At 46.8% G+C, this 27,999-nt stretch overlaps 1 protein-coding gene across 1 annotated transcript in view; it reads right to left on the bottom strand.

Moving 5' to 3' along the window:
• pkhd1l1.1 (PKHD1 like 1, tandem duplicate 1) overlaps positions 1-27,999 on the bottom strand; it is a 169,579-nt gene that overhangs the window by 121,988 nt on the left and 19,592 nt on the right. Inside the window, exons 13-20 of the mRNA XM_078215522.1 lie at positions 25,255-25,511; positions 24,034-24,116; positions 14,846-15,002; positions 10,952-11,087; positions 5,965-6,108; positions 4,421-4,578; positions 2,663-2,776; positions 1-132 (exon numbers count right to left, since the gene is read on the bottom strand). Of these exons, the coding sequence (XP_078071648.1) occupies positions 1-132; positions 2,663-2,776; positions 4,421-4,578; positions 5,965-6,108; positions 10,952-11,087; positions 14,846-15,002; positions 24,034-24,116; positions 25,255-25,511 (1,181 nt within the window). The remainder of the gene's footprint in view (positions 133-2,662; positions 2,777-4,420; positions 4,579-5,964; positions 6,109-10,951; positions 11,088-14,845; positions 15,003-24,033; positions 24,117-25,254; positions 25,512-27,999) is intronic.

Below are 27,999 nucleotides of genomic sequence, written 5' to 3'. Positions count from 1 at the left end.
CTGATTATAAATGCTTAATGAAAATGGAGGGTGATAGTTTGCAAAGCCGTACAAAGATGTGGGATTTTTTACACAGGAACGGCCACAGAAAGCATCGGTTTTCTTTGTCCTCTCGCCACTTTGATAGCTGTGCTACAAGTTTAAAAGGGAAACAGGAAATTACATTCTATTGATGGACAAATCCAGAGAGAGTGAGTTCTGATCCCAGTGAGGGCAGTTTTTGAAATCTGAAATTGGTTTAAAACTCTGTCAATATAAAGTTAGCTTCAGTAATAGAACAGAGAAGAGCAAAGAATAATACAGCACGGGAACAGGCCCTTTGGCCCACCAAGCCTGCACCACTTCCTAATCCCTCATTTAGACCCACTACTTATTGTCCATACATGTTTCTATCCCTCTGATTCACTCCCGTTCATGTGTCAATTCAGATACAGCTTGCAAATGACCATGAAAAGCTGGCAGACTGGAGTAAAATGGTCCTTTCGGGGAGGAAATCTGCCATCTTTACCCAGTCTGGCCGACATGTGGCTCCAGAGCCACAGCAATATGGTTGACTCTTAAAGGTCCACTGCGTTGGTCATGCTGCTTCCCAAGGTAACGAGGAACACTAACCTATCCGTCAACACACCACCAAACATGAATTATAAAATTACAATTTTAAAATTGGGCTCAATTGAATATTAATAAGCGAAGCAGAAAGGGTGTCAGTTAAATGGAATGGCCTCATTATATCAGCATCATTTGATAGCCAATTAATTCATACACGGAAACCTAAGAGGCACATTCCACTGATTGGTGGAAAGGACAGCGAGTGTTAGCCTGGCTGCTCATTATTTATCCTGTTCACTTTCCCAATTCATTGATGGCATGGGAAAACACAGCTGGCGTGTGTAACAGGCGAGCAATAAAAGACAGCACCTCTGACAGTGCAGCACTCCCTCAGTACTGACCCTCTGACAGTGCGGCACTCCCTCAGTACTGACCCTCTGACAGTGCGGCACTCCCTCAGTACTGACTCTCTGACAGTGCGGCACTCCCTCAGTACTGAACCTCTGACAGTGCGGCACTCCCTCAGTACTGACTCTCTGACAGTGCAGCACTCCCTCAGTACTGACCCTCTGACAGTGCGGCACTCCCTCAGTACTGACCCTCTGACAGTGCGGCACTCCCTCAGTACTGACTCTCTGACAGTGTGGCACTCCCTCAGTACTGACCCTCTGACAGTGTGGCACTCCCTCAGTACTGACCCTCTGACAGTGCGGCACTCCCTCAGTACTGACCCTCTGACAGTGTGGCACTCCCTCAGTACTGACCCTCTGACAGTGTGGCACTCCCTCAGTACTGACCCTCTGACAGTGCAGCACTCCCTCAGTACTGACCCTCTGACAGTGCAGCACTCCCTCAGTACTGACCCTCTGACAGTGCAGCACTCCCTCAGTACTGACCCTCTGACAGTGCAGCACTCCCTCAGTACTGACCCTCTGACAGTGCAGCACTCCCTCAGTACTGACCCTCTGACAGTGCAGCACTCCCTCAGTACTGACCCTCTGACAGTGCAGCACTCCCTCAGTACTGACCCTCTGACAGTGCAGCACTCCCTCAGTACTGACCCTCTGACAGTGCAGCACTCCCTCAGTACTGACCCTCTGACAGTGCAGCACTCCCTCAGTACTGACCCTCTGACAGTGCAGCACTCCCTCAGTACTGACCCTCTGACAGTGTGGCACTCCCTCAGTACTGACCCTCTGACAGTGCAGCACTCCCTCAGTACTGACCCTCTGACAGTGCAGCACTCCCTCAGTACTGACCCTCTGACAGTGCAGCACTCCCTCAGTACTGACCCTCTGACAGTGCGGCACTCCCTCAGTACTGACCCTCTGACAGTGCAGCACTCCCTCAGTACAGACCCTCTGACAGTGCAGCACTCCCTCAGCACTGACCCTCTGACAGTGCGGCACTCCCTCAGCACTGACCCTCTGACAGTGCAGCACTCCCTCAGTACTGACCCTCCGACAGTGCGGCACTCCCTCAGCACTGACCCTCTGACAGTGCAGCACTCCCTCAGTACTGACCCTCTGACAGTGCAGCACTCCCTCAGTACTGACCCTCTGACAGTGTGGCACTCCCTCAGTACTGACCCTCTGACAGTGCAGCACTCCCTCAGTACTGACCCTCCGACAGTGCGGCACTCCCTCAGCACTGACCCTCTGACAGTGCAGCACTCCCTCAGTACTGACCCTCCGACAGTGCAGCACTCCCTCAGCACTGACCCTCTGACAGTGCGGCACTCCCTCAGCACTGACCCTCTGACAGTGCAGCACTCCCTCAGCACTGACCCTCTGACAGTGCGGCACTCCCTCAGCACTGACCCTCTGACAGTGCGGCACTCCCTCAGTACTGACCCTCTGACAGTGCGGCACTCCCTCAGCACTGACCCTCTGACAGTGCGGCACTCCCTCAGCACTGACCCTCTGACAGTGCAGCACTCCCTCAGCACTGACCCTCTGACAGTGCAGCACTCCCTCAGCACTCCCAGCCGTGGGCAAGTTCAGGGAAACCAAGTCCAAGTCACTTTGAAAGTAATTTTTAAAAATCAGCTGGATTCTGTGGAAAGGTGGTAACTGTTTGATTGAATCTGATGATTCCTAATTTGTGCAACTACCTGGGTATGATCATCTTCAAAGTTGTTGAAATATTTGACTGTGTAGCCTTCTCGGTAATCGACAATGTGGCCTGGACATTTGGCACTCACCAAGTCTTCTAAAGCAGCTTTGACCTGGAATGAAAGGTTATATTGAGAATCGACTGGCTATTGGAGCTGGTCAAACTTGCCCCAACCTCTGTCCAGTGCCGGTCACTGGCTGAGGTCAAACTCTGTATCGGCAATATCAGAATTCTGATATACTCGAGAGGAAAGCTAGCACATTGGTTACATTACTGGACTGGAATCCTGAGGCCTGTGATTGATGATGTCATGAGTTCAGATCTCAGCGTGGCGACACTAATTCATTAGATAAATCCAGAATGAGGAGTTAGCATCTGTAATGAAGCATCAAACAGTGGATTTTTGGATCACTGATTCCCTTTAGGGGAGTGAATCCACTGTTCTTACCAGTCTGGTCCGTGTGACTCCAGACCCACAGCAATGTGGTTGTGCCCTGGAGTGTCCCAGCAAGCCACTCGGATATCTTGACAAAGGCAGCTCACCACCACCTTCTGAGGGGCAATTCATAATGGACAGATATACCAGCCTTACTGTGAGCGAATCAAACACCTTCCAGCAGCCACAGCGAATCAATCACAAACTCAACTTGGAAGAATCAGAAGTGGATTTCCCTTTGGGGATAGAATTTCATTATTTTCTGAATGTAAGAATAGTGAAGGCCTGAAGTGATATTACTACACAATTATAACAACTACACCAATAGCCGTCCAAAGGAGCACAGTGGAACAATACAAACTGAGTCACACCGCGAGATACCGAGATACCAGGACAAGTGACCAAAACCTTGGTCAAGAGTGTGCGTTTAATGAGTGTCTTAAAGGAGGAGAGGGAAGAAGAGAGGTGGGGAGGGTGAGGGAGGAAATTCCAGAGCTAAGGGCTGCCAGTGGTGGAGTGATTACAATAGGGAATGCGCAAGAGGCCAAACTTAGAGGAGTGCAGATATCGTGGAGGCTGCAGGACTGACAGAGATTATAGAGTCAGGAAGGGGAAAGGCCAGGGAGGAATTTGAAAGCAAAGATGACAATTTTAAAATCAGGACATTGCTTGAGTGGGAGCCAGTGTAGGTGTGTGGGCACTGGGGAGGAGGGGGTGGGACTCACTGGGAGCCAGTGTAGGTGGGTGTGCAGTGGGGAGGAGGTGGTGGGACTCACTGGGAGCCAGTGTAGGTGGGTGGGTAGTGGGGAGAAGGTGGTGGGACTCACTGCGAGCCAGTGTGGGTGGGTGGGCAGTGGGGAGAGGGGGTGGGACTCACTGCGAGCCAGTGTAGGTGGGTGTGCAGTGGGGAGAGGGGGTGGGACTCACTGCGAGCCAGTGTAGGTGGGTGTGCAGTGGGGAGGAGGGGGTGTGTTTCGCTGCGAGCCAGTGTAGGTGGGTGGGCAGGAGGGGGTGGGACCTGCTGGGAGTTATGACACAGGAAGCAGAGATTTGGATGATCTCAGGTTTAGGGGGGTAGGGAGTGGGAGAGCAGTCAGCAGTGAGTTTGAATGGTGAAGTCTGGAGGTAACAAAGGCCCGGGACAGGGTTTCAGCAGCTGATGAGTTGAGATGGGGGGTGTTACTGAGGTGGAAATAGGCTGTCTCAGTGATGGTGTGAATGTGAGGCCAGAACCTCATCTCAGGGTCAAGTGTAACACTGAGATTGTGAGCAGACTGGTTTAATATCAGACTCTGAGCAGGAGGCTGGGCTGGGACACACCTCAGTAACTGTCGCAGTTTGTGACAGGGGTTTAGAAACGGCTCCATCCAGGATCAGTGTAAAGGTGTCCAGCCCGGGCTTTCCTTTGGTGTTTTCCAGCACTTCGATAGTGACATTGCTTCCACCCAGAATCTCAACCTGCAGTAAATCAAAGTCCCCTGTACAGCGAGGATTGGAAAGATATTTTCAAAATACAGCCCAGAGACAGTGTTTACAATTCCATGGTGGGAATCTCCGGCCGCGCTTGCCCCAAAACTGGAAAATTCCGCATGGATGCCCCCCCACCCATGCAGCCACCCCCCCAACCCCCCACCCGCGTGACCCCACTACCCCCACCTCCCATGTGGCTCCCCAATTCCCCGCCCACATGGACCCCTCACCCCTCCCCCCCCACCCACTCGCCCCCTCACCCCCCTATGATGAGCAGGACGGGAAAATACCCCCCCTTGTGTTTGATGTGGTCGGACTTGTGGATATTGGGGGAGGTTTAGATTAGGACCCCCGACAATATCCCCCATAGTTACATTCACCCCCCTGTTTTACAAACAGGGCATAGAATCAGAGGTTTACACCATGGAAACAGGCCCTTCGGCCCAACTTGTCCATGCCATCCTCTTTTTTTAAAACCCTGAAGCCAGTCTGAATTGCCCGCATTTGACCCATATCCCTCTTGTCCCATCGTACCCATTTCACTGTCTGAATGCTTTTTAAAAGACAAAATTTTTACCCCCCTCTACTACTACCTCTGGCAGCTTGTTCCAGACACTCACCACCCTCTGTGAAAGAATTGCCCCTCTGGACCCTTTTGTGTCTCTCCCCTCTCACCTTAAACCTATGCCCCCTACTTTTAGACTCCTCTACCTTTGGGAAAAGATATTGACTATCTAGCTGATCTGTGCCCCTCATTATTTTAAAGACCTCTATAAGATCACCCCCTCAGCCTCCTATGCTCCAGAGAAAAAAGTCCCAGTCTATTCAGCCTCTCCTTATAACTCAATCCATCAAGTCCCGGTAGCATCCTAGTAAATCTTTTCTGCATTCTTTCTAGTTTAATGATATCCTTTCTATAATAGGGTGACCAGAATTGCACACAGTATTCCAAGTGTGGCCTTACCAATGTCTTGTACAACTCCAACAAGACGTCCCAACTCCTGTATTCAATGTTCTGACCGATGAAACCAAGCATGCCGAATGCCTTCTTCACCACTCTGTCCACCTGTGACTCCACTTTCAAGGAGTTATGAACATGTACCCCGAGATCTCTTTGTTCTGTAACTCTCCCCAACGTCCTACCATTAACCGAGCAAGTCCTGCCCTGGTTCAATCTACCAAAATGCATCACCTCGCATTTATCAGTGCAGAATCAGGGGTGGGGGTGAGGGGGAGAACATTCCAAAGGGTGTTTACAGGACTGTATGAGTGACAGCGGCCTCACCAACACTTTCAGCAAATGAACTGAATCTCTGAAGACGGGATTGCAGCTGAATGGAGCCTTGTTCTCTGGTGAAAGAATATTCAGAGAGACTGTGATCAGATACACTCACCCCGTGTGGAATTGAAGGTCACGGTGTAGATAAAGCTCTGGTTGGTTAATGTGCTCAGCACATGAACACTATCAGGTTTGAGTGACTGCAGATTGTTTAAAGCTTGTTGCATTTCTGCAGCTGAAGCATCGACAGGAAGCTGGACTGAGGTGAGGAGGAGAAAACCGAGTCCAGAATTAATACCGCAATATAGCGAACACAAAGCTTATTAGTCACAAGTAAGGCTTACACTAACACTGCAATGAAGTTACTGTGAAATTCCCCTAGTTGCTACAGTCCAGCACCTGTTCGGGTCAATGCACCCTAACCAGCACATCTGTCAGAATGTGGGAGGAAACCGGAGCACCCGGAGGAAACCCACGCAGACACGGGGAGAACGTGCAGACTCTGCACAGACAGTGACCCAAGCCAGGAATCGAACCTGGGTCCCTGGCGCTGAGAGGCAGCAGTGCTAACCACCGTGTCACCCTACACTGAGTACTTTATCTCAGCTTGAATGTTAGAAAGGAGAGTGTATCATTACGTGCAGAACATGTAAAGGAGAAGAATTTGCATTTACATAGTGCCTTTCACATCCGTCCCAAAGCGCTTCACACACAAAGGCCTCAAGGAGCAGCTGGGCTGAAGAATGGGCACCGATGGGTGTGGTGTACCCATCGTCTGTCTGCACCACTGGTGTGGGGGTTCTTCCAACACATGGGGAGCCAACTCGGTGAAACCTGGCAGCCCCAAGGGTTGGAAGACCCTCCTGACCCATGGAGGAGGAGGGGTAGTGGTGGTTCCCTTGGCAACAAGGACCAGCCCTGATGTGTTCTTACCCACTACCTAATAGGCCACAGTGAGCCCAGCCTCACTGGCTTGAGTTCCAGTTGGGGCAGCAGCCATGATGTTTCTCCAGGGCGGGTGCAGTCCCAGCATCCCTTTCTTCAGATGGCGCTGCTGGGACTGAAGAGCATTTGACTCTCTGATTGGCTGAGAGGCAGAATCTCTGCCATTAAAGGGGCGGGACACCTGGTGCTGGGCTGTTCATGGTCTGAAAAACAAAACGTTCCTGCTGGAGATCTCAGAATTGGGGCGGTACCGTGGCACAGTGGTTAGTACTGCTGCCTCACAATGCCAGGGACCTGGGTTCAATTCCGGTCTTGGGTCACTGTCTGTGCAGAGTTTGCACGTTCTCCCCGTGTCTGCATGGGTTTCCTCTGGATGCTCCAGTTTCCTCCCACAGTCCAAAGATGTGCAGGTTAGATAGATTGGCCATGCTAAATTGCCTGTTAAGGTCAGGAGATTGGCAGGGTAAATATGTGGATAAGGGGATAGGATCTGGGTGGGATTCTGGTCAGTGCAGACTCAATGGGCCGAATGGCCTCCTTCTGCACTGCAGGGTTCTATGATTCTAAATGGCCAAGGGTTCCCCATCCCTCCTCCCACATCCCTCCTCCCACATCCCTCCTCCCACATCCCCCCTCCCACATCCCCAGGCCAGTGGATGGAGCCATTGGTGCTGTGTAAAATCCCAGCCAGGGAATTATTTGCAGAGATGTCTGGTGGACATCATGTCAGCCAATGCCCACTTAGCAAGATGTAGAGAACAATAAATTGGAGATGTGATTGGTGGGACTGACTGAAGGAGGAATATTATAACCAGAACACCATGAAGACCTTCAGACGAACCATATTATACCTCCCTCAAACACATCGGCAGGAGCCTGACTTAAAATCAAAAAACAGTAACAAGTAACGTGTCAGCCGAGAATATAAGAAATCCCAAACTCTTAGTTCTGTAACAAGCACACCCAAAAACATTCTTTAATATGATCTAATTTATTTGGATGTAGATGGGTCATAAACTGGTCATTAAATTCCTTGCTGTCACCAGACCAGTAATTAGCAACCCAATGAATAATTCTGAGTGAAGTAATTTGATAATTATTTTGGACCAGGCCTGCCCACTGGTATATTAACCATTCACTGACAGACAGATTGTTGTAGTTACAGTGTGTGCTGCTTGGCCTGAAGTCTCGGCTGGATGCGAGTGCTATTGGTAAAGTCATTAAGGTCCAATTAAATTTATTTGGATTAGATTGGTCAGATTGTTGCTTACAATCAATGTGAATAACTGCTGGCTATGTCAGTGCAGCTGGAAGTGATCTTAAAATACTCAGAGCTCACAAAAGCATATTGTATTTTGGAGAATTCCCCAAGGCGTGACTGAACACCCAGGCGAAGATAAAAACTTTGTCCCAATTTATGGCTCAACTCCATCAGTAAATAATGGCGGAACCATTTCTCTCTGGGTATATTCGCTCAAAAATGGATTCTGTTAACAATTAGATGCACGGTGCTGAGGGTGGGCAAGTCCACTGGCCATTCCTGCTGGGACTTCATCCCAATCAGACATTTAGCTGGCAGAGTTCCCAGGGTGTTTCGGGCAAGGATCCTGCCTGTGTGTACCAATAGCACCACCGAGAGCAGTGACCATTGCTGGTACTGCAGGAGTCGGGGGCATGACCCACACTGACTCCCAGGAACAGGTAAGTGGGGGTAGGCTCGCCAGAACCAGACAGGGGGGAGTGGGATTAACTGCTTTGTATTTCAAAGGTCTGCTCTTGTGCTCTACTTTCTGTAATTCAATTAATCCTTCTCCGTGCCTCTTTCCCCATTAGCTTAGAGTTTCTTTTCTTTTGAAGCAGTCATCAAATTTACTTATTGAAAGTTATTATTGAATCTGCTTCCACCGCCCTTTCAGACAGTGCCTTCCGGATCACAACAACTCGCTGGGTGAAAAATTCCTCATCTCCCTCGCTGGTTCTTTTAGAAACATAGAAACTAGAAGCAGGAGGAGGCCATTCGGCCCTTCGAGCCTGCTCCGCTATTCATTTTGATCATGGCTGATCATCGAATTCAGTATCCTGATCCCCCCCTTCCCCTCATATCTCTTGATTCCTTCAGTCCCAAGAGCTATATCTAATTTCTTCTTGAAATCAGACAAGGTTTTGGCCTCAACTACTTCCCGTGGTAGTGAATTCCACACATTCACCACTCTCTGGGTGAAGAAATTTCTCCTCATCTCAGTTCTAAAAGGTTTACCCCTTATCCTCAAACTATGACCCCTGGTTCTGGACTCCCCCACCATTGGGGACATTGTTTGACTGATGGTCTTCAGTCTCTCTGGTTACCCACCCTCCTGTCACTGGAAACACTTTCTCCTTATTTATTCCATCAAAACCCCAGATAGATTTCCAACAAAAACTTTAACAAAGAACAAAAAGAATTCTGTGATTTCACCATTCATTTTTTATCAGTTTATTGGGTTTACAACAGTAATATTTGTAATTTTTGAAGTATATGATGTGTTTAGATGGAGGATTATCCATTCAAGGAACATTATTTGGTGTTAGAACATTGGGAATTACATGATGTGACCTTGAGTAACACAGTTCAGGAACCCCCCAAGGTGTATTTACACTTCATCAACAAGCACAGAAAATGCTGGAAAGTCTCAGCGGGTCTGACAGCATCTGTGGAGAGAGAACAGAGTTCTGCGAGAGTCGTCCAGACTTGAAAGGTCAGCCCTTTTCTCTCCTCACAGATGCTGTCAGACCTGCTGAGATTTTCCAGCATTTTCTGTTTTTGTTTCAGATTCCAGCTTTTATCTTATAAAAGTATTTTGCTTTTATCTTGGTGCTTTTGCACGTATGAGGCCTGGTTGTCTGGAGAATGCAGTCAACCTGTGTTTGTGGTTTCATGGTATCAGCCTCAATGTCAGTTAGCTGCAGTGGTTGCCTGCGCCCATTGTGAAGGCGCAAGGCACATTAAAGACTGAACTATCTGGCATTCCAACGTCAGTTGATGGGTGAACTGACTCAGAATCCGTGCAGCCACCAAAGACTTACCACCTGGCCTCAGCCAATGACGGAAACTGCCCAGTTTTCTGGAGCTAGGAGTTAAATGGCTCCAGAATGAAACCTCAATGGACACTAGCCTGCTCTCAGGCTCTTGGAGTTCAGGCTCAGGTTTAGTATCATGAAGACTAGGCCGGAAATATGTCTAGAACAAACTTCTGCCTCACGGAACCTTGGACCTTTCCTAGACTGTGTGACCCGAGGTCACACCATGCAGTTCCATCACACACACAGAGGCCGGAATGTTATGGCCATTCACGCTGGCGGGATTTTCCTATCCCGCTGCAGCGAACGGAGATTTAGCTGGGTTCCAAATTCTCCAACTTTGCTGCAGCGGGAGCGTGGTGTGACTGGCTGGTAAGATCACACACAGGCGCTGTAGAAAACCTCAATGAGAAACAGCCTGGAGTGTCACAGCATCAATTATCAAACACAATGAGACACGGAGCCACAGGAGAATAAATTAGGGCCTATGAGCAGAGATTTGGCCAAAAGGGTAGATTTTAAGGAGCGTTTTAAAGAAGGCAGATATAGAAAGGGTGAGGGAGGGAATTCCAGAGCTCGGGGCCCAGGCAGCTGAAGGCACGGCCACCATGGATGGCGGGTTGGCACAGCGGTTAGCACTGCTGCCTCACAGCACCAGAGACCCAGGTTCAATTCCCAGCTTGGGTCACTGTCTGTGTGGAGTTTGCACATTCTCCCTGTGTCTGCGTGGGTTTCCTCTGGGTGCTCCCACAGTCCAAACATGTGTATGTTAGATGCATTTACCATGCTAAATTGCCCCTTAGTGTCCAAAGATGCATAGGTTAGGGGGTTTAGTGAGGTAAGTATGTGGGGTTACGGGGTTAGGGCCTGGGTGGGATTGTGGTTGGTGCAGATCTGATGGGCCGAATGGCCTCCTTCTGCACTGTAGTGTTTCTGTGATTCAATATTGGAGCGATGGAAATGAAGGATGCTCGCGGGTGGAATTGGAGGAGTGCAGAGATTGCGGAGGCTTTGGAGGAGGTGTGATAAAGCAGAGAGAGACGAAGGTGAATTTGCCCATAGCTCTAGTTATGTGTTTGCTGCATTCACCTGTACCGTACCTGTGTGCTCTTTTCTGTAGATGAGTCTGTACCACAAGTATGGACAGGTCCCGGATGTTTGACAAGCTCTGGAGATGATGATTTTCTGAATCTCACTGACTGCATTCCCCGGTTTCCAATTCTCCAAGGTCAAAATCTAACATTGTGAAATCAGAGAGTGTTAAATTATAGCCGGCAATGAACGACAGACAAAGAAAAGGGAGATTTTTTTCATGGATTTAAGTGAATAAAGATCCCTCATCATTGGAGGGGATGCAGAATGTTACTGGGACTGAAAGGTAGACCAATGTTCTGATGACCTCGGAAATCATAGAAATCATAGAAACCCTACAGTGCAGAAGGAGGCCATTCGGCCCATCGAGTCTGCACCGACCACAATCCCACCCAGGCCCTACCCCCACATATTTTACCCACTAACCTACACATCCCAGGACTCTAAGGGGCAATTTTTTAACCTGGCCAATCAACCTAACCCGCACATCTTTGGACTGTGGGAGGAAACCGGAGCACCCGGAGGAAACCCACGCAGACACGAGGAGAATGTGCAAACTCCACACAGACAGTGACCCGAGCCGGGAATCGAACCCGGGACCCTGGAGCTGTGAAGCAGCAGTGCTAACCACTGTGCTACCGTGCCGTATCGGAGGAAACGGGGATCGTTAACAGATCCCCCCTTTGGCCTCCCAGAGTGTCGATTCCCCCTACTGAGCTAGCCAATTGGAAAGGAGCAGCCGGAGTTTAAAACCAGCTGTCTCCACCCAGACCGGGGACCGAATGTCTTGGGGCTTTGACCTGTGCACCGGAGCAGCAGAAGCGGTGATTTATTCACCGTGTAAGTAAAGGGTTTTAGTGACGGGAGAATGGCCTCAGTGAGATTATTGCACCAGATGTCCCGGTTTTGCCAGGACAGTCTCGGTGTCCCAACGGTTTACTCCAGATTTTCGGGAATGTTCAGGTTTTTTGTTATACCCGATACCCCTCCCCTTTAACCAACCCTCACATTCCATTTACTGTGGCCTCTTACTGTGCACTGTGCTACACTGGGATGCCCCCTGGCATGCAGAATGCTGCCCACTCACCCAGTGTTACGTGATGTTCTGGGACATTGTGCATTCGCAGAAATCCTTCGTGGCGACCAGGGTCGTGTCAGGGACAAAAGTCCAAAATGGACTTGTTCCCAATTGCACAGCTTTGCACTGCCCTGATTGGCCGGTCTGTCAGAATGTTCTGATTGGTCGATCGGTGGTTTTGTGCAGGAGGCCAGAATAGGAGGATGGGAAGAGTTAGAAATGGAGTGGGGGGGTGAGGGGGGGGAAGGTGGATTGGGGAGGCACTGGGGTTAATTCATAGGAATTACTGGGGGTAACGTACCCCCAAGATCTCCTATCAATTCAGGGTATCCCAGGACCATGTGGGAGGGAATCAGCCTCTGGGTGGGTGACAGAAGATTGGCAGCTGTATTGGCTAATGGCAAGCCTCATTTGGAAAGGTAGTTGGGTGTCACCCACCAGTAAAGCACCAATCAGTGCTGGAGACAGTGGCAGGTAGGTTTGGTTCAGCCATTGGCCAAATGTCTCAGTGAAAGATCATGTGCTTTCCTCATTAAACCTCTCCCACATATTGAGCTAGGTTCCCGAGTTTAAAATCCAACCTCTGGCTGGAAACATCTATTCATAGAATAGAATCATACAACCACTACAGTGCAGAAAGAGGCCATTCAGCCCATCGAGTCTGCACCGACCACAATCCCACCCAGGCCCTATCCCCGTAACCCCACATATTTACCCTGCTAATCCCCCTGACACTAAGGGGCAATTCAGCATGGCCAGTCCACCTAACCCACACATCTTTGGAATGCCTGAATCCAGTGGGCAAATGGGAATGAAGAAGGTTTTTAAATGGAGATTGGTCTTTCCCAGGAAAGTTTGAGTGGAATAGGGAATTCAGAAATCCTCTGACAAACGAAACCTTGGCTCAGACTTTTTTAAGATGTGTCAGAAATGTTATTTGGACCGAAGTCAGTGGTTAGTAATGTCTGCCGTCAGTCAGTTGCTGCGCTAGCACACTGGCTGCACACTATCCAGCTCTGATGAAGGGTTATCCAGACTCTATTCTCTCTCCACAGATGCTGTCAGACCTGCTGGGATTTTCCAGCATGTTTTGTTTTTGATCCAGGAGATGTCATCACATGACTCCTACCTTCAGCTGCCCCTCCCCCATACTCCTGCTATTGGTCACCCAGCATGTCAATCATCAAGGGGAGGCAATGGGCTAGTGGCATTATTGCTAAACTATTCGTCCAGAAACTCAACTAATGTTCTGGGACTCGGGTTCGAATCCCACCACGGCAGATGCTGGAATTTGAATTGAAAAATATCTGGAATTAAAAATTTACTGATGACTATGAAACCCATTGTTGATTGTCAGGGTGGCACAGTGGCACAGTGGGTTGGCACGGCTGTCTCACAGCGCCAGGGACCCGGGTTCAATTCCAGCCTCGGGTCACTGTCTGTGTGGAGTTTGCACGTTCTCCCCGTGTCTGCATGGTTTCCCCCGGGTGCTCCGATTTCCTCCCACATTCCAAAGATGTGCAGGTTAGGTGGATTGGCCATGCTAAATTGACCCTACTGTCAGGAGATTAACAGGGTAAATATGTAGGGTTAGGGGAATAGGACCTGGGTGGGACTGTGGTCGGTGCAGACTCGATGGGCTGAATGGCCTCCTCCTGCACTGTAGGGATTCTATGATTCTATGATCACATCACGCCTTTCCATGGCGTTTCAATATTTCCTGGTTTGAAAGGGTTAAAATCTAGGACCAAGGCTAGGATTCTATTCCCTGGATTGTTGGGTGGGATACCAGAAATTAGAGAACTTTACAAAAACAAGACATCCCCAAGGGAAGAAGATGTGAAAATTGCAGATGAGGGTTGCAGTTTATTTTTCAACCTACTTGCAATCCTCACTATAAAGTTATTTTCTCCATTAACAGAGTTAATTTTTTAACAGGTTACATTATAATCTGTATTTATTTTGTGTTGGACATTTCATAGTCAGTCTCTGCCCAAGGTCTGGTGTTCCTGGCTATGGATAGAGTGGGAAAGGTTTGAACCCCGCTGCAGACATCCCAGTAAGCAATGTCTGCATCATTGTCCCTTTCCAGTGGCTGTGACAGGTGTGTCTGGGCCCACGTTGGGAAGGGAAGGTGAGGGGCTCTTCATCCCTGGGTGCAGAGGCACTGAGACAGCATTCTCTGAGGATCCACACCATGAGGAAGGTTTTTGTGAACCTGGGCTTAGGAGCTGCCCGGAGCAGAATAGAACAGGTGAATGAACTGTGACATTCGACCTAAAACATACGTAAAGGACAGAAAAAGGCCAGTTGGTCTTCTAGCAGCTTGACTCAGGATGTGCCCTCACAACACGGCCACCTTCCACCCAGGAAAGCAGTCGTCCGGGGGCGGGGAGGGGGTCTTTGGTCTATTTGGTCTATTTTCCCCTTCCACTATCAAGGTTGGTCAATATACACATCCCCCAGTGTCTTCTATTTGTCGACACGTCTAAAATATTTACCTTCGTATGACTTGCAGCTTTTCAAATGATGCCGGGAATAAAATGGGACAATGTTCAAACCTGTGACAATATGGATGGGATCAGGCCAACCTGGCTCAGAGTATCAGAACTAGACATTATCTCACACCCCCCACTCCGAACATCACCCCCACACCCCTAACCCCCCATTCCATCCAACAATTTCCCAACAGAGATGGAAAACGGGGAGGTTTCAGCAGTGCGATGTCATCAGCACCATGTGGGTCACCCAGCCACTAGCGGAAGTTCAGTTCCACTCCAATCCTCCCAGCCTCACCAATGGGAGTGAATGATTCAGAATTGACCTGTTTCTCATGAGCGATGTCAGAGTGAGCTTTGATGAGCTGAATTTCATTGATAGAGTCTGCTGTCTGCTGTTCTGTGTAGGTCGCGTTCTTCCTGTACATTCCCAGACTAACCGTGGACATACTGTGTTCCTGTAACACCATCTCAACGTAATATCTGTGGAGTAAAGGGGACAATCTGTTGGTGGAATTAAAAACAGCAGGGACCTCATTCTGCAATCGACGAATAAAAAGTGCAAAAGGGACATTCTGTTACATGTTGCAGAGTCATCTTACAGTACCTCACAGAGTTAGTTACTCTGTGGATAATGAAGTAAGTCAGAGGTTAAATACTGTGTATAACGAAGTTTGACACCTGGTGTAATTTTGCGGTAATTTGGTAGAGTTCAATAAAGGAGATTTAGAAACAGAAAACTACAGCACAAAAACAGGCCCTTCGGCCCCACAAGTTGTGCCGAACATATCCCTACCTTTTAGGCCTACCCATAACCCTCCATCCTATTAAGTCCCATGTACTCATCCAGGAGTGTCTTAAAAGACCCTATTGAGTTCGCCTCCACCACCACTGACGGCAGCTGATTCCACTCACCCACCACCCTCTGTGTGAAAAACTTACCCCTAAAATTTCCTCTGTACCTTCCCCCCAGCACCTTAAACCTGTGTCCTCTCGTAGCAGACATTTCTACCCTGGGAAAAAGCCTCTGAGAGTCCACCCGATCTATGCCTCTCAACATCTTATATACCTCTATTCGGTCTCCTCTCATCCTACGTCTCTCCAAGGAGAAAAGACCGAGCTCCCTCAGCCTATCCTCATAAGGCATGCCACTCAATCCAGGCAACATCCTTGTAAATCTCCTCTGCACCCTTTCAATCTTTTCCACATCCTTCCTGTAATGAGACGACCAGACTGAGCACAGTACTCCAAGTGGGGTCTGACGAGGGTCTTATATAGCTGCATCATTATCCCCGGACTCCTAAACTCAATCCCTCGATTGATAAAGGCCAGCACACCATACGCCTTCTTAACCACCTCCTCCACTTGCGGGGCCGATTTTAGAGTCCTATGGACCCGGACCCCAAGGTCCTTCTGATCGTCTACCGCACTAAGAGTCTTTCCCTTTATATTGTACTCCTTCATCCCATTTGACCTGCCAAAATGGACCACAACGCATTTATCTGGGTTGAAGTCCATCTGCCACTTCTCTGCCCAGTCTTGCATCCTATCTATGTCCCTCTGTAACTTCTGTCATTTGTTGTACAATAATTCAAGAGTTTGAGTGTCATCAGTTGCCTCGAGTTTGAGGGCAATATTTGGTGTCCCTGGGCGGTCTACGGTTAAGTTGGCTCATTGTCAATCACATTGTGTCAAATCAATTGTGGGAGGACAAAGGCAGATAGGAAATGGCTAATAAAGTTCAAGACTGGCAGAAGGTACTCCAGGAGGATCTATAAAGCAAGTGGCCAAATGGGTGGAATATTCTGATAAGGTTATTGGAGGTCAGGGTCCCATTGGCCAGCAGAATGACAAGAAGCTCGGAGGAGACAAGAGAAATGTGTCTCCAAGTTAAGTAAGGCCACAGCAATAGCAAATTCTATGAAGGAGTTGTGTGTGAGAGAGACAGAGATCAGTCGGGGAGGCGATGGCCTAGTGGTATTATCACTAGACTATTAATCCAGAAACTCAGTGAATGTTCTGGGGACCTGGGTTCGAATCCCGTCACGGCAGATGGTGGAATTTGAATTCATGAAAAAATATCTGGAATAAAGAATCTACTGATGACCATGAAACCATTGTCGATTGTCGGAAAAACCCATCTGGTTCACTAATGTCCTTTAGGGAAGGAAATCTGCCGTCCTTACCCGGTCTGGCCTACATGTGACTCCAGAGCCACAGCAATGTGGCTGACTCCCAACCACCCTCGAAGGGCAACTAGGGATGGGTAATAAATGCTGGCCAGCCAGCAATACCATGTCCTACGAATTAATATAAAAAAGTAAACTGAAGCAGCAGGAAACTGACACGTGTTAGAGCTTTAGAAGCTGAACAATGGAATGAAGTTCAAGTGTTCTGTATGAGTCAGATGCAGTTTGCAAAAGCAGATTGAAAGAAAGTGAGAGTTGTGTGTGAAAGAGACATGGCTAAACAGAGGATTGTGGAGAGGGAGCAGAGGTGTGGTGACTCACAGGCTGCTGTGAAAGTCTTACACAAGTCAAACTGCACAGAGACAGAGATCAACCAACTACACAAAGTGTCAGAGGGAGATAGACATGTTAATGATGTAACTCTCAGCTCAAAGGATCCTGATGTGCGCTTTTTCGGACAGAGGGGTCGATGGAGACTGTGACAAATTTAAGTTGGCTCAGAGGGGCTTGTTAGACAGTGCTTGGGGAGGAGGCGTGACAAATGAGACCTGTAGCTATGGGGACAGTATCAACCTCTGGATAGTCCCCATGTCATAGAGTCATAGAGGTTTACAGCATGCAAACAGACCCTTCGGCCCAACTTGTCCATGCCGTCCTTTTTTTTTTAAACCCCTAAACTAATCCCAATTGCCCGCATTTGGCCCATATCCCTCTATACCCATCGTACCCATGTAACTATCTAAATGCTTTTTAAAAGATAAAACTGTACCCGCCTCTACTACTACCTCTGGCAGCTTGTTCCAGACACTCACCACCCTCTGTGTGAAAATATTGTCCCTCTGCACACTTTTGTATCTCTCCCCTCTCACCTTACACCTATGCCCTCTAGTTTTAGACTCCCCTACCTTTGGGAAAGATATTGACTATCTACCTTGTCTATGCCCCTCATTATTTTATAGACCTCTATAAGATCACCCCTCAGCCTCCTACGTGCCAGAGAAAAAAGTCCCAGTCTATCCAGCCTCTCCTTATAACTCAATCCATCAAGTCCCGGTAGCATCCTATTAAATCTTTTCTGCACTCTTTCTAGTTTAATAATATCCTTTCTATAATAGGGTGACCAGAACTGTACACAGTATTCCAAGTGTGGCCTTACCAATGTCTTGTACAACTTCAACAAGACCTTCCAATTCCTGTATTCAATGTTCTGACCGATGAAACCAAGCATGCCGAATGTCTTCTTCACCATTCTGTCCACCTGTGACTCCACTTTCAAGGAGCTATGAACATGTACCCCTAGATCTCTTTGTTCTGTAACTCTCCCCAACGCCCTACCATTAACTGAGTAAGTCCTGCCCTGGTTCAATCTACCAAAATGCATCACCTCGCATTTGTCTAAATTAAACTCCATCTTGGTGTCATCTGCAAACTTACTAACCATGCCTCCTATATTCTCATCCAAATCATTAACATAAATGACAAATAACAGTGGGCCCAGCACTGATCCCTGAGGCACACTGCTGGTCACAGGCCTCCAGTTTGAAAAACAACTCTCTACAACCACCCTCTGGCTTCTGTCAAGAAGCCAATTTTGTATCAATTTCGATACCTCACCCTGGATCCTGAGAGATTTAACTTTATGCACCAACCTACCATGCGGTGGGTATGTGGCAGAAACGTCAGTCCCACTCGCACCCACTGCCATAAACCCTGTCAAAACAGACCGTCTGGAGCCAGGAGCTCATAGCCTCACTTACACTGCAAGGAAGGGGCCCTTTGCACCAAAATAAAGCAGGGGGAAGCAAGCAGCGCAGTGTTACAGAATGGAGAGAGGAAGGAACTACCTCAGCCAGAAATATTGTAAACTAATTGGCAAGATGCAAAAAACCCTCCACCTCTGTGGAGTAAAGATGGCGTGAAACTCAGATCTGTGACAACACAATCTGCAAAATAGAGTTTTAATGATTGCATTCTGAGTGCACATTGAAAACACAAGTTGCTGTCTGAGTGTTGCAGTGTGTGGGATTTGTCTCGGCTGAGTTTTTGTTAACTCAGTGGCCTGTTTTGTTGATTGTTTTAAAATTGCTAGTTCAATGTATGTCGTTGTATTTTGAATTAGATGAAGTGAGGAGGAGGACCTGTTGGGATAAGTGAAAGAGGAATTGTTAAAGCAACTGCTGTGTTCTGGCAGGAGAATGGTGATTGTGGGACAATAAAATGGGATGCTTTAGACTTTGGATTAACTTCAGAAGCTGGTTGTGGCTGAAGAAGTTATTAAACTTACTTTGTTATACATAATGTCTCGAGAATTTACCTTTTTCTTTGAGTTTTCATTGCAGTTTTGAAGAACAAATACTTTTTAACCCATTTCCTTTGTTTTTGTTGAATATTCTATTCTCATTTCAGTTGCGTATTATTAAGATTGAATGAAGCAAGGTTAACTTATGAAATCATAGAATCCTACAGTGCAGAAAGAGGCTATTCGGCCCATCGAGTCTGCACCAACCACAATCCCACCCAGGCCCTACCCCCATATCCCTACATATTTACCCACTAATCCCTCTAACCTTGCATCCCACGACACTAAGGGCAATTTAGAATGGCCAATCAACTTATCCCGCACATCTTTGGACTGTGGGAGGAAACCGGAGCACCCGGAGGAAACCCACACAGACACAGGGAGATCATGCAACTCCACACAGACAGTGACCCGAGCCGGGATTCGAACCCAGGTCCCTGGAGCTGTGAAGCAGCAGTGCTAACCACTGTGCTACCATGCCACCCTGGTGTCAGGAAATTAGCAGTGTAAATATATAGGCTTACGCGAATAGGGTCTGGGTGGGATTGTGGTCGGTGGAGACTCGATGGGCCGAATGGTCTCCTTCTGCACTGCAGGGATTCGAAAATAATTTTTTAAAAATGGGGTGGAGATTGTGTTTGGGAAGCTTCCGTGAGTGACTGTGTGTGTGTGTATGTGTGTGTGTGTGTGTGTGTGTGTGTGTGAGTGTGTGTGTGTGTGTGTGTGTGTGTGTCTAATAAACAATTAGTGTCGGTCTTCTTTGTTGTGGTGTGAGATTTAATGTTTTATGTTGATGCTCCTGAATTGTGATCTGAGTGATAGGTTTCGATCCCATGTTTAAAATCAAATGGGAGCTGAATTAAAAATGTAATTTGAAAACAGGCAATGTTTGAATCCCTAATCTTGGGTATAGTTGCCGACCATTACTGCTCGAGGATATATAATATACATTCTGAAAGTTCCTTTGAACACAATTATTAGAAATTAAATGGAAAATTTAAAAATCAAAGCATATTAATTGGAATTTGAAAGTAACCAATTTGAGCTTGGAGTAATTCTGGCTACTCTTTGTTCAAATTGTGAGAAAATTATCTAAGTCTTGGCAGGAGACAATGGGTGGGATTCTCTAATCTCCCAGCTGCGATTTATCTGCCGGTGGGATTCTCCGATCTCCGAGCTGCATGTTTCCTGCCGGTGGGATTCTCCGAAGGGTGGCACGGTAGCACAGTGGTGAGCACTGCTGCTTCACAGCTCCAGGGACCTGGGTTCGATTCCCGGCTCGGGTCACTGTCTGTGTGGAGTTTGCACATTCTCCTCGTGTCTGCGTGGGTTTCCTCCGGGTGCTCCCGTTTCCTCCCATAGTCCAAAGGTGTGCGGGTTAGGTTGATTGGCCATGCTAAAATTGCCCTTAGTGTCCTGAGATGCGTAGGTTAGAGGGATTAGCGGGTAAATATGTAGGGATATGTGGGTAGGGCCTGGGTGGGATTGTGGTCGGTGCAGACTCGATGGGCCAAATGGCCTCTTTCTGCACTGTAGGGTTTCTATGATTTCCCAGTTGTGTGTTCCCTGCTGGCGGGATTATCCAATTTTCCAGCCGTGTGTTTCCTGCCGGTGGGATTCTCTGATCTCCGAGCCACGTGTTTCCTGCCGGCGGGATTCTCCGATTTCCCAGCCGTGTGTTCCTGCCGGCGGGATTCTCCGATTTCCCAGCCATGTTTCCTGCAGGTGGGTGGTGGCACACTGTTCGCTAGCGGTGGAATTCCCTCGTCCTGCTGCTGTCAATAGGAATTCCTATCGCGGTCCCTCCACGCCGGTGGGACACGGGGCGCATTGCTGGCGGGACCGGAGAATCCCGCTAGCGTGAACGGCCGGAGAATTCCAGGCCATGTTTCCCTCCTTTGTTCTCAGTGTTTTTAAAGAGGCAGTGATGATGTTTGCTTTCCCCGACTAGCAGCGATTTCACTGTTTCATTAATTCCACATTGAATTTGCTGATATATATCGAAACCAAATTCACTCATTTGGCTGCAAGCAGAATCTACCTTTAATGTTATTTACAATCGGTCGATAAACAAATCCGGCAGCTTCAGGACTTCCAGATTGTTGAACACTGCACAGTGATAACTGGGACCTCAATCTCTTGTAGAAAAGTTGAACTCATTCAGATTTATCTGTTGCTGTTTGAATGGGGTGGGGGATTGGAAAGAGTGGGGAGGGGGCCTGGGCAAGGAACTCTGTCAGAGAGATGGTACAAACCCTATTGGCTGAATGGCTTCTTCTGCATTGCAGGGATTCTATTCAATGAAGGTGATTGGTTACACTGAATTGTAGGCACCAGTCTTTCCGATATTTAATAGAAAGTCATATAAATGGAGACGTTACCTAAAGTTTAAGGGGATACACAAGTTTAATTTTTTGCCAAATAAAGGGTAACGGAAAGATAATCTGGGTTTTTAGTGAAATAAACATTAAATTAAATATATTCTCAATTTATGAGATCAATGTGTGATAATTTGATGAAGGTAATATTTGTTTTGTGTGTGTTATCCATACTGAGTAAAAGTTAACTCAGGTGATGCATATGTGAACATGTAAAATCTGTTGCATTAATTTTAGTTCATGTATTAGCCACGAGTAGGCTTACGTTAACACTGCAATGAAGTTACTGTGAAAATCCCCTAGTCACCACACTCCAACGCTTGTTCGGATACACTGAGGGAGAATTTAGCACGGCCAATGTATCTAACCAGCGCGTCATTCAGACTGTGGGAGGAAACTGGAGCACCCGGAGGAAACCCACGCAGACACGGGGAGAACACGCAGACTTCGCACAGTGACCCCGCCGGGAACCGAGGCCATGATGTGGCGATGCCGGCGTTGGACTGGGGTGAACACAGTAAGAAGTCTCACAACACCAGGTTAAAGTCCAACAGGTTTATTTGGCAGCACTTGTGCTGCACTTGTGCTGCCAAATCAACCTGTTGGACTTTAACCTGGTGTTGTGAGACTTCTTACTGTGCTTGTGAGGCAGCAGTGCTAACCACTGTGCCACCATGCTACCCGTATGTACGTAAGGCAGGCGATGGACTAGTGGTATAATCATTAGATTATTAATCCAGAAACTCAGCTAATGCTCTGGGGAATAAAAACAGAAAATGCTGGAAAATCTCAGCAGGTCTGACAGCATCTGTGGGGAGAGAATAGAGCCAACGTTTTGAGTCTGGATGACTCTTCGTCAGAGGTCTGAGGACCTGGGTTTAAATGCCGCCACGGCATTTGAATTTAATAAAAAATCTGGAATTAAGAATCTGCTGATGACCATGAAACCAGTGTCGATTGTCGGAAAAACCCATCTAGTTCATTTATGTCCCTTAGGAAAGGAAATCTGCCGTCCTTACCTGGTCTGGCCTACATGTGACTCCAGAGCCACAGCAATGTGGTTGATTCTTGGGCAACTAGGGATGGGCAATAAATGCTGGCCAGGCAGAAATGTCCATGTCCCATGAATGAATAAAAAAAACTAAAAAATTGGGAATTAATGACTTTCTGTAAAAGGTTAAGTGCTCTTAAACGTTTATGAGTGAGGTGATATGTAGGTGGGGAGATGATATTTAATCTAGGGAGTTTAATCAGTGAAGTTGCCACAGATGATAGAATTTTCCACCATTTAGTTTTCTGGTGTTATGGAATGGAAGTTGAAACCTGAGGAATAAAACACAGAATTTGTACAGATCATACTATCTGTGAACGAGGAAAGAATGGTCAGGAACAACAATAATGGAGACATTTCCTCAACAATTTGTTAATTAACAGGAGATATTATTTGCCCACGTTGGGTTAATTGAGACTTCAAGGAAAATAGCTTGTGTATGCTAATAGGAAAGGATTTTGAGCTGTGACTATTGGGAATTTAGATTTACTATGATAACTGTAACAAAGGGATTAAATGAATAAACATACATGTTAAAGGCTAGGCTCACGGGGAATGAGTAAGATGCTCTTTTGGAGAGTTGGTGCAGACTCGATAGGCCGAATGGCCTCCTTCTGCACTGTCGGAATTCGATGGAACAGGACCAACGTCACCATCAATGGACAACATGTAAAGCAGGTTGTTTCATATTTTTATTAGCTAAGGTACAACCTCCTGCCGAGAGTTTCATGGTCCTACATCATCCCTGGGGTAAAGCTGTAGTGGATACTTTACCTGTGGGCTCCATAGAACATAGAACAATGCAGCACAGGAGCAGGCCCTTCAGCCCACGATGTTGTGCCGAACATGATGCCAAATGAAACTAATCCCTTCTGCCTGCCCTGGGTCCGTATCCCTCTATTGGATATTCATGTGCTTATCTAAAAGCCCCTTAAACGCCCCTATCGTATCTGCCTCCACCACCACCCCTGGGAGCACGTTCTAGACACCTACCACTCCCTGTGTAAAAACTTGCCCCTCACATCCTCTTTGAACTTTCCCCCTCTCACCTTAAGTGTGTGCCCCCTAGTATTAGACATTTCAACTCTGGGGAAAAAGATTCTGACTGATGACTCTATCTCGGCACGCTGAAATTTCTATTCAATTACCTTTCATTGATTCAATTCTTTTTGCTATCTGGCAGCGTTATCAGTTTAATTTCTCAGCCCAGCCCTGTATTAGTCCCTTGGTGCACTCGATAGAATTTCAGGTCACTATTTTCAAATGAACTTTAATTACCGACTTCTCAAATATGAATCCAAGTAAGTTTTACATTAATGCATAAACTTTCAATCAAGCGTATAAATTAGTCCTAAATTTACAATGCAATGTAAAACACAGATGTAAATTTTCAGTGGCAAGCATAAATTACTGGCTAATGTTCAATGGAATATGTAAATGAAACACTGTCTAATTATACGTAAATTATACATGGACAAGGACAATTTGATATGGTTATGACGGTGTGTCGATGTATGGGAATTCCATTTGTACATTTTCAATTCTACATAAAAAGTAATAAAAAAGCTGTAAGTTTGTTGAGGTGGATGATACTTACTCTTTCCCTTTCTGAAGGTGCAGGCTGTCAAATTCTTGGTTACTGTCTCTGTAGAAATTGCGATACCGAACAGCGACTTTTACCTGGGGAATGAAACAGGAACAGAACAAATGAAATTCCTTCTTTATTCTCCATTACTCTGAGTTCCTGAATCTGGAACCAAGGGGCTCAATCTAGGTGCATAATCAATCTGTTTGCCCTTTTCAGAGATCCTTGAATCTAAGTTCCCGTCGCTCCAAAGAAACTGAGACCAGCCTCTATTATCTCATCTTTAGATCCTGGAGTGATTGACATCCTCCAGCTCCTCACCCCTGGATGCATCGTAGAAACCCTACAGTGCAGAAGGTGGCCATTCAGCCCATCGAGTCTGCACTGGCAACAATCCCACCTAGGCCCTATCCCTGAAACTCCACATATTTACCCTGCTAATCCCTCTAACATACACAACCTGGGACACTAAGGGGCAATTTAGCATGGCCAATCAGCCAAACCTGCACATCTTTGGACTGTGGGAGGAAACCCATCATCTAATGATCTGTGCCATCTCCTAGTGTGCCCTATATTTCTTAGAACCATTCTGTAGACCATCTCCTTTCTTGGCAATTGGAATTGAAACTCAGTGGATACCAAAGGCCAGTAAATACCCTAATTAGGAGTAAAGGATTAAACTTTTAGTTTTTAACCTTTTTCCAAATGGTTGTGTGGAATTCCCGAAATGTTAACTCTAGCCTGAATTATTTACTTGGTTGGAAAAAGGTTTTCTGAAAGTTAAAGCCCTTTGTGAAGATACACATCACAGAATTGGAATCTGTGACTCCAGTCCCAGACCGATCCAACTCCATTTCTCTTCTGTGTCTCCATGCTGGGAGGGATAGTGTGGGGGTGTGTCTCCATGCTGGGAGGGATAGTGTGGGGGTGTGTCTCCATGCTGGGAGGGATAGTGTGGGGGTGTGTCTCCATGCTGGGAGGGATAGTGTGAGGGGTGTGTACGGATCCAGATCACACCACTGCTGTCTCTCACAATGATGAGGTTTCCACACCAGCCAATACACACCATCTTCTGTTAAAAGCTAGCAGCTAGCCCAGTCAGTGAACATTGAAGCCCAATTGCAAATACAATCCTGGAGAAACCCAACAGGTCTGGCAGCAACTGGGGAGAGGGAAGCAGAGCGAACATTTCAATTTCTTTGCAAGTGCGATTGCTAGTGTTTGTTTACTTACCTTGTCCTGAGGGAGCCCGGTTAGGCTGAAATATAAGATGAATGAACCCCTGCCTTGGGTATAGAAACCGTAATCGTCAGTCTCTGGAGCAACAAAGAACCCACTTAACCGTGTTAGAGATGGTTTCCATGGTGAGGAGGGCTTGAACAAAGCCTCATCAGTCCAGGACACTGAGTACCCCGGGGTACTTTCATTGTACCCTGGTAAATTATCCAGGGTGCCACTTGGCCACTTTTCCACCTTTAATCCTCTTCCTCCTAAACCAATGGGAAAATAATTCAATAAACAGGAGCACAAATGAATTGACATCATTTTTAGTCTACCTTTGCCAGTCCGAGTGGAACACAGTGGATGCTTTGAAAAAGATCTTCCCAATTGCTCTGAAATGACCACTGGATGGTCCATGGATCTGTCCTGTGTGACTTAGAACCAGACAGACATTTGTAACAAAAACTATGATCCTTGCCTATCAGATCATGTTTTACTGCTGTAAGCAGATGAGATTTCAGTAACTGACTAATGCTATACTAGAATTGTATAGTACTTGCACACTGAAACAGACCCTTCAGCCCAACTGGTCCATGCTGGTGTTTATGCTTCACACAAGCATTTTCCCATCATACTTCATCTCTGTCCATCAACAGAATTTCCTATTCCTTTCTCCTTGGTATTTATCCAGCTTCCCTTAAATACACCCGCATTCCTTCCTCAACCACTCCTCAAACTAACGGGTTCCACATTCTCACTCTCTGGCTAAAGAAGTTCCTGCTGATTTTTCCATTTGGATTTATTGGGGATTGATTTATAGTTTTGACCTCTAGTAGTGGTTTCCATACACAAGACAACACTTTTTCCATGTCCCTAACAAACCCCTTTCACAATGTTAAAAAAAGCTTCCACCTTCCCCAGAGAACGCTGTTGGCTCGAGGTGGCAGCCACTGAATGGAAATACTATAAAAGTTTCTGAACTTTTGAACCGGAGCTAACTCTTTAATGAGGTTCCACGTGCGTGAGCTAATCACCTGAATGAGGATGTCTCTTCGATGGTACGTGAAGTGTTGTTAATTAGACCCATCTGTTTGTTCAAATGTAATTGAACCATCCCCTGGGTGTACACACCTTCATCTTTCAGCTAATTAACTAATAAATTAAAATGTAGAACGAAAAACAGACTTGTTAGTAGTACACACTCTCGACTCAGCAACTAACTGGAGTTAGGAAGTGCATTGTGGCTAAATAATGGGATTGAGGAACGGTACTGATGTTTTTAATTGGATTGTAGATAGGTAGATATTTGTTCACTAGTTAGCAATTTCTCTTGTTAACCGACCAATGAAAAAGGTATATAGCTTCTCCGTGTGAAAGTATTCGAACTCTTTGACATAATGATTACTGGGTAGATGTGCTGATAAATTCACACCCAGGATCTTACATTTCAAATGATTCCATTGGCTGTGAAGTGCTTTGGTATAGCCTGAGTTTGTGAAAGGTGTTGTAAAAACCCGAGACTGGGTTTAGAAACAGAAGCTTTGAGTGTTTCTGGTGAACCTTCCCCAGTGCAGGAGAACCCGTCCAGGACTGAACTGCACCGAGCAGACTTTCCAATCTCAGTCAAATTGATAATGTGTCTGTTCTTTTTGCTCCATTGATGGTACCTTGTCCACAGGATTGTGGTCTGTGTTATTGTTGAATCCGTTTCTCACCCAGCAAAAAGACAATGTTATGAAAAGTCTTTCTTCAGAATTCTGACCAAATGAAAGAGAGACAGGAGCAATGTGAGAAATAAAGATATTTAATTGAGGAGGGCCTGTAAAAATGGGGTGAGAGCGGATCCAGCCAATGGCAACTCAACAATACACTGCCTTTAAAGAGGAAATGGTTTGGGTACAGTCAGGATACGTTCCCTATCGGGGGAGAGACAAATCCAAAGCTCCCCAGATGAGGGGACAGATAGAGAGCAAGAGGAAAGAGAGGAAAGTTGAGGATTCCAGATGTCAGCTTGATAGTACATTGAGAACCAGGCCGAATGTAGAAAGTTCAGAGGAGAAATGGAAGAGGAAATAAGAGAAGCAAAGAGAGAGTATGAAAAGAGAACGGCAGCTAACATAAAGGAATCCAACATCTTCTGTTGGCGTAGAAAAAGTGAAAGGATCAAAAGAGGAGTTGTGAGGCCAATTAGGGACCAAAATGATGGAGGCAGAGGGCATGACTGAGGCACAGTATTTTGCACCTGTCTTTTAGAGTGCACTCTCTGCCCAACAGAGGGTCCCCTCTGATATTCTAAATCTGGAATCTCTAGCCTCCCACCACTCTCGCTGATGCCAGCCTGTCTCCAGCAAGATTCCTGAATCCGGGCTCCTGGATCTTCTTTTCCTGAGATTGGATACTGTCCCAGCAATGACCACTGCTCGCTGAGAGCTGCAGACCATTTGATTGGATGGCTGCTCTTGGAGTTGGCACTTCTTCCCAGTTTGTGTCATCCGTAAGTTTTGAAACTGTGCCCTGTACACCAAGGTCCACATTATTACTAGAATGTATTGAATCACTTGTGTAAGTCCATGTACACATCAGCTATACCATCACCATCAACTCTCTCCTGCACCTCACGAAGAAACGGAATCAAATGAGTTAAATATAATTTCACAAACCCATATAGATTTCCTTAATTCATTCAGATTTGTCCAAATGATGGCTCATCTTATTCTGGATTATTGTTCCGAGAGTATTTCCCTCTGCCAAGGTTAA

This window comes from Mustelus asterias, chromosome 7, assembly GCF_964213995.1.
Source record: "Mustelus asterias chromosome 7, sMusAst1.hap1.1, whole genome shotgun sequence".
NCBI classification, from domain to species: Eukaryota; Metazoa; Chordata; class Chondrichthyes; order Carcharhiniformes; family Triakidae; genus Mustelus; species Mustelus asterias.
The sequence above is the reverse complement of the archived record's forward strand: the minus strand, read 5'-3'. Positions and strand labels throughout refer to the sequence as shown.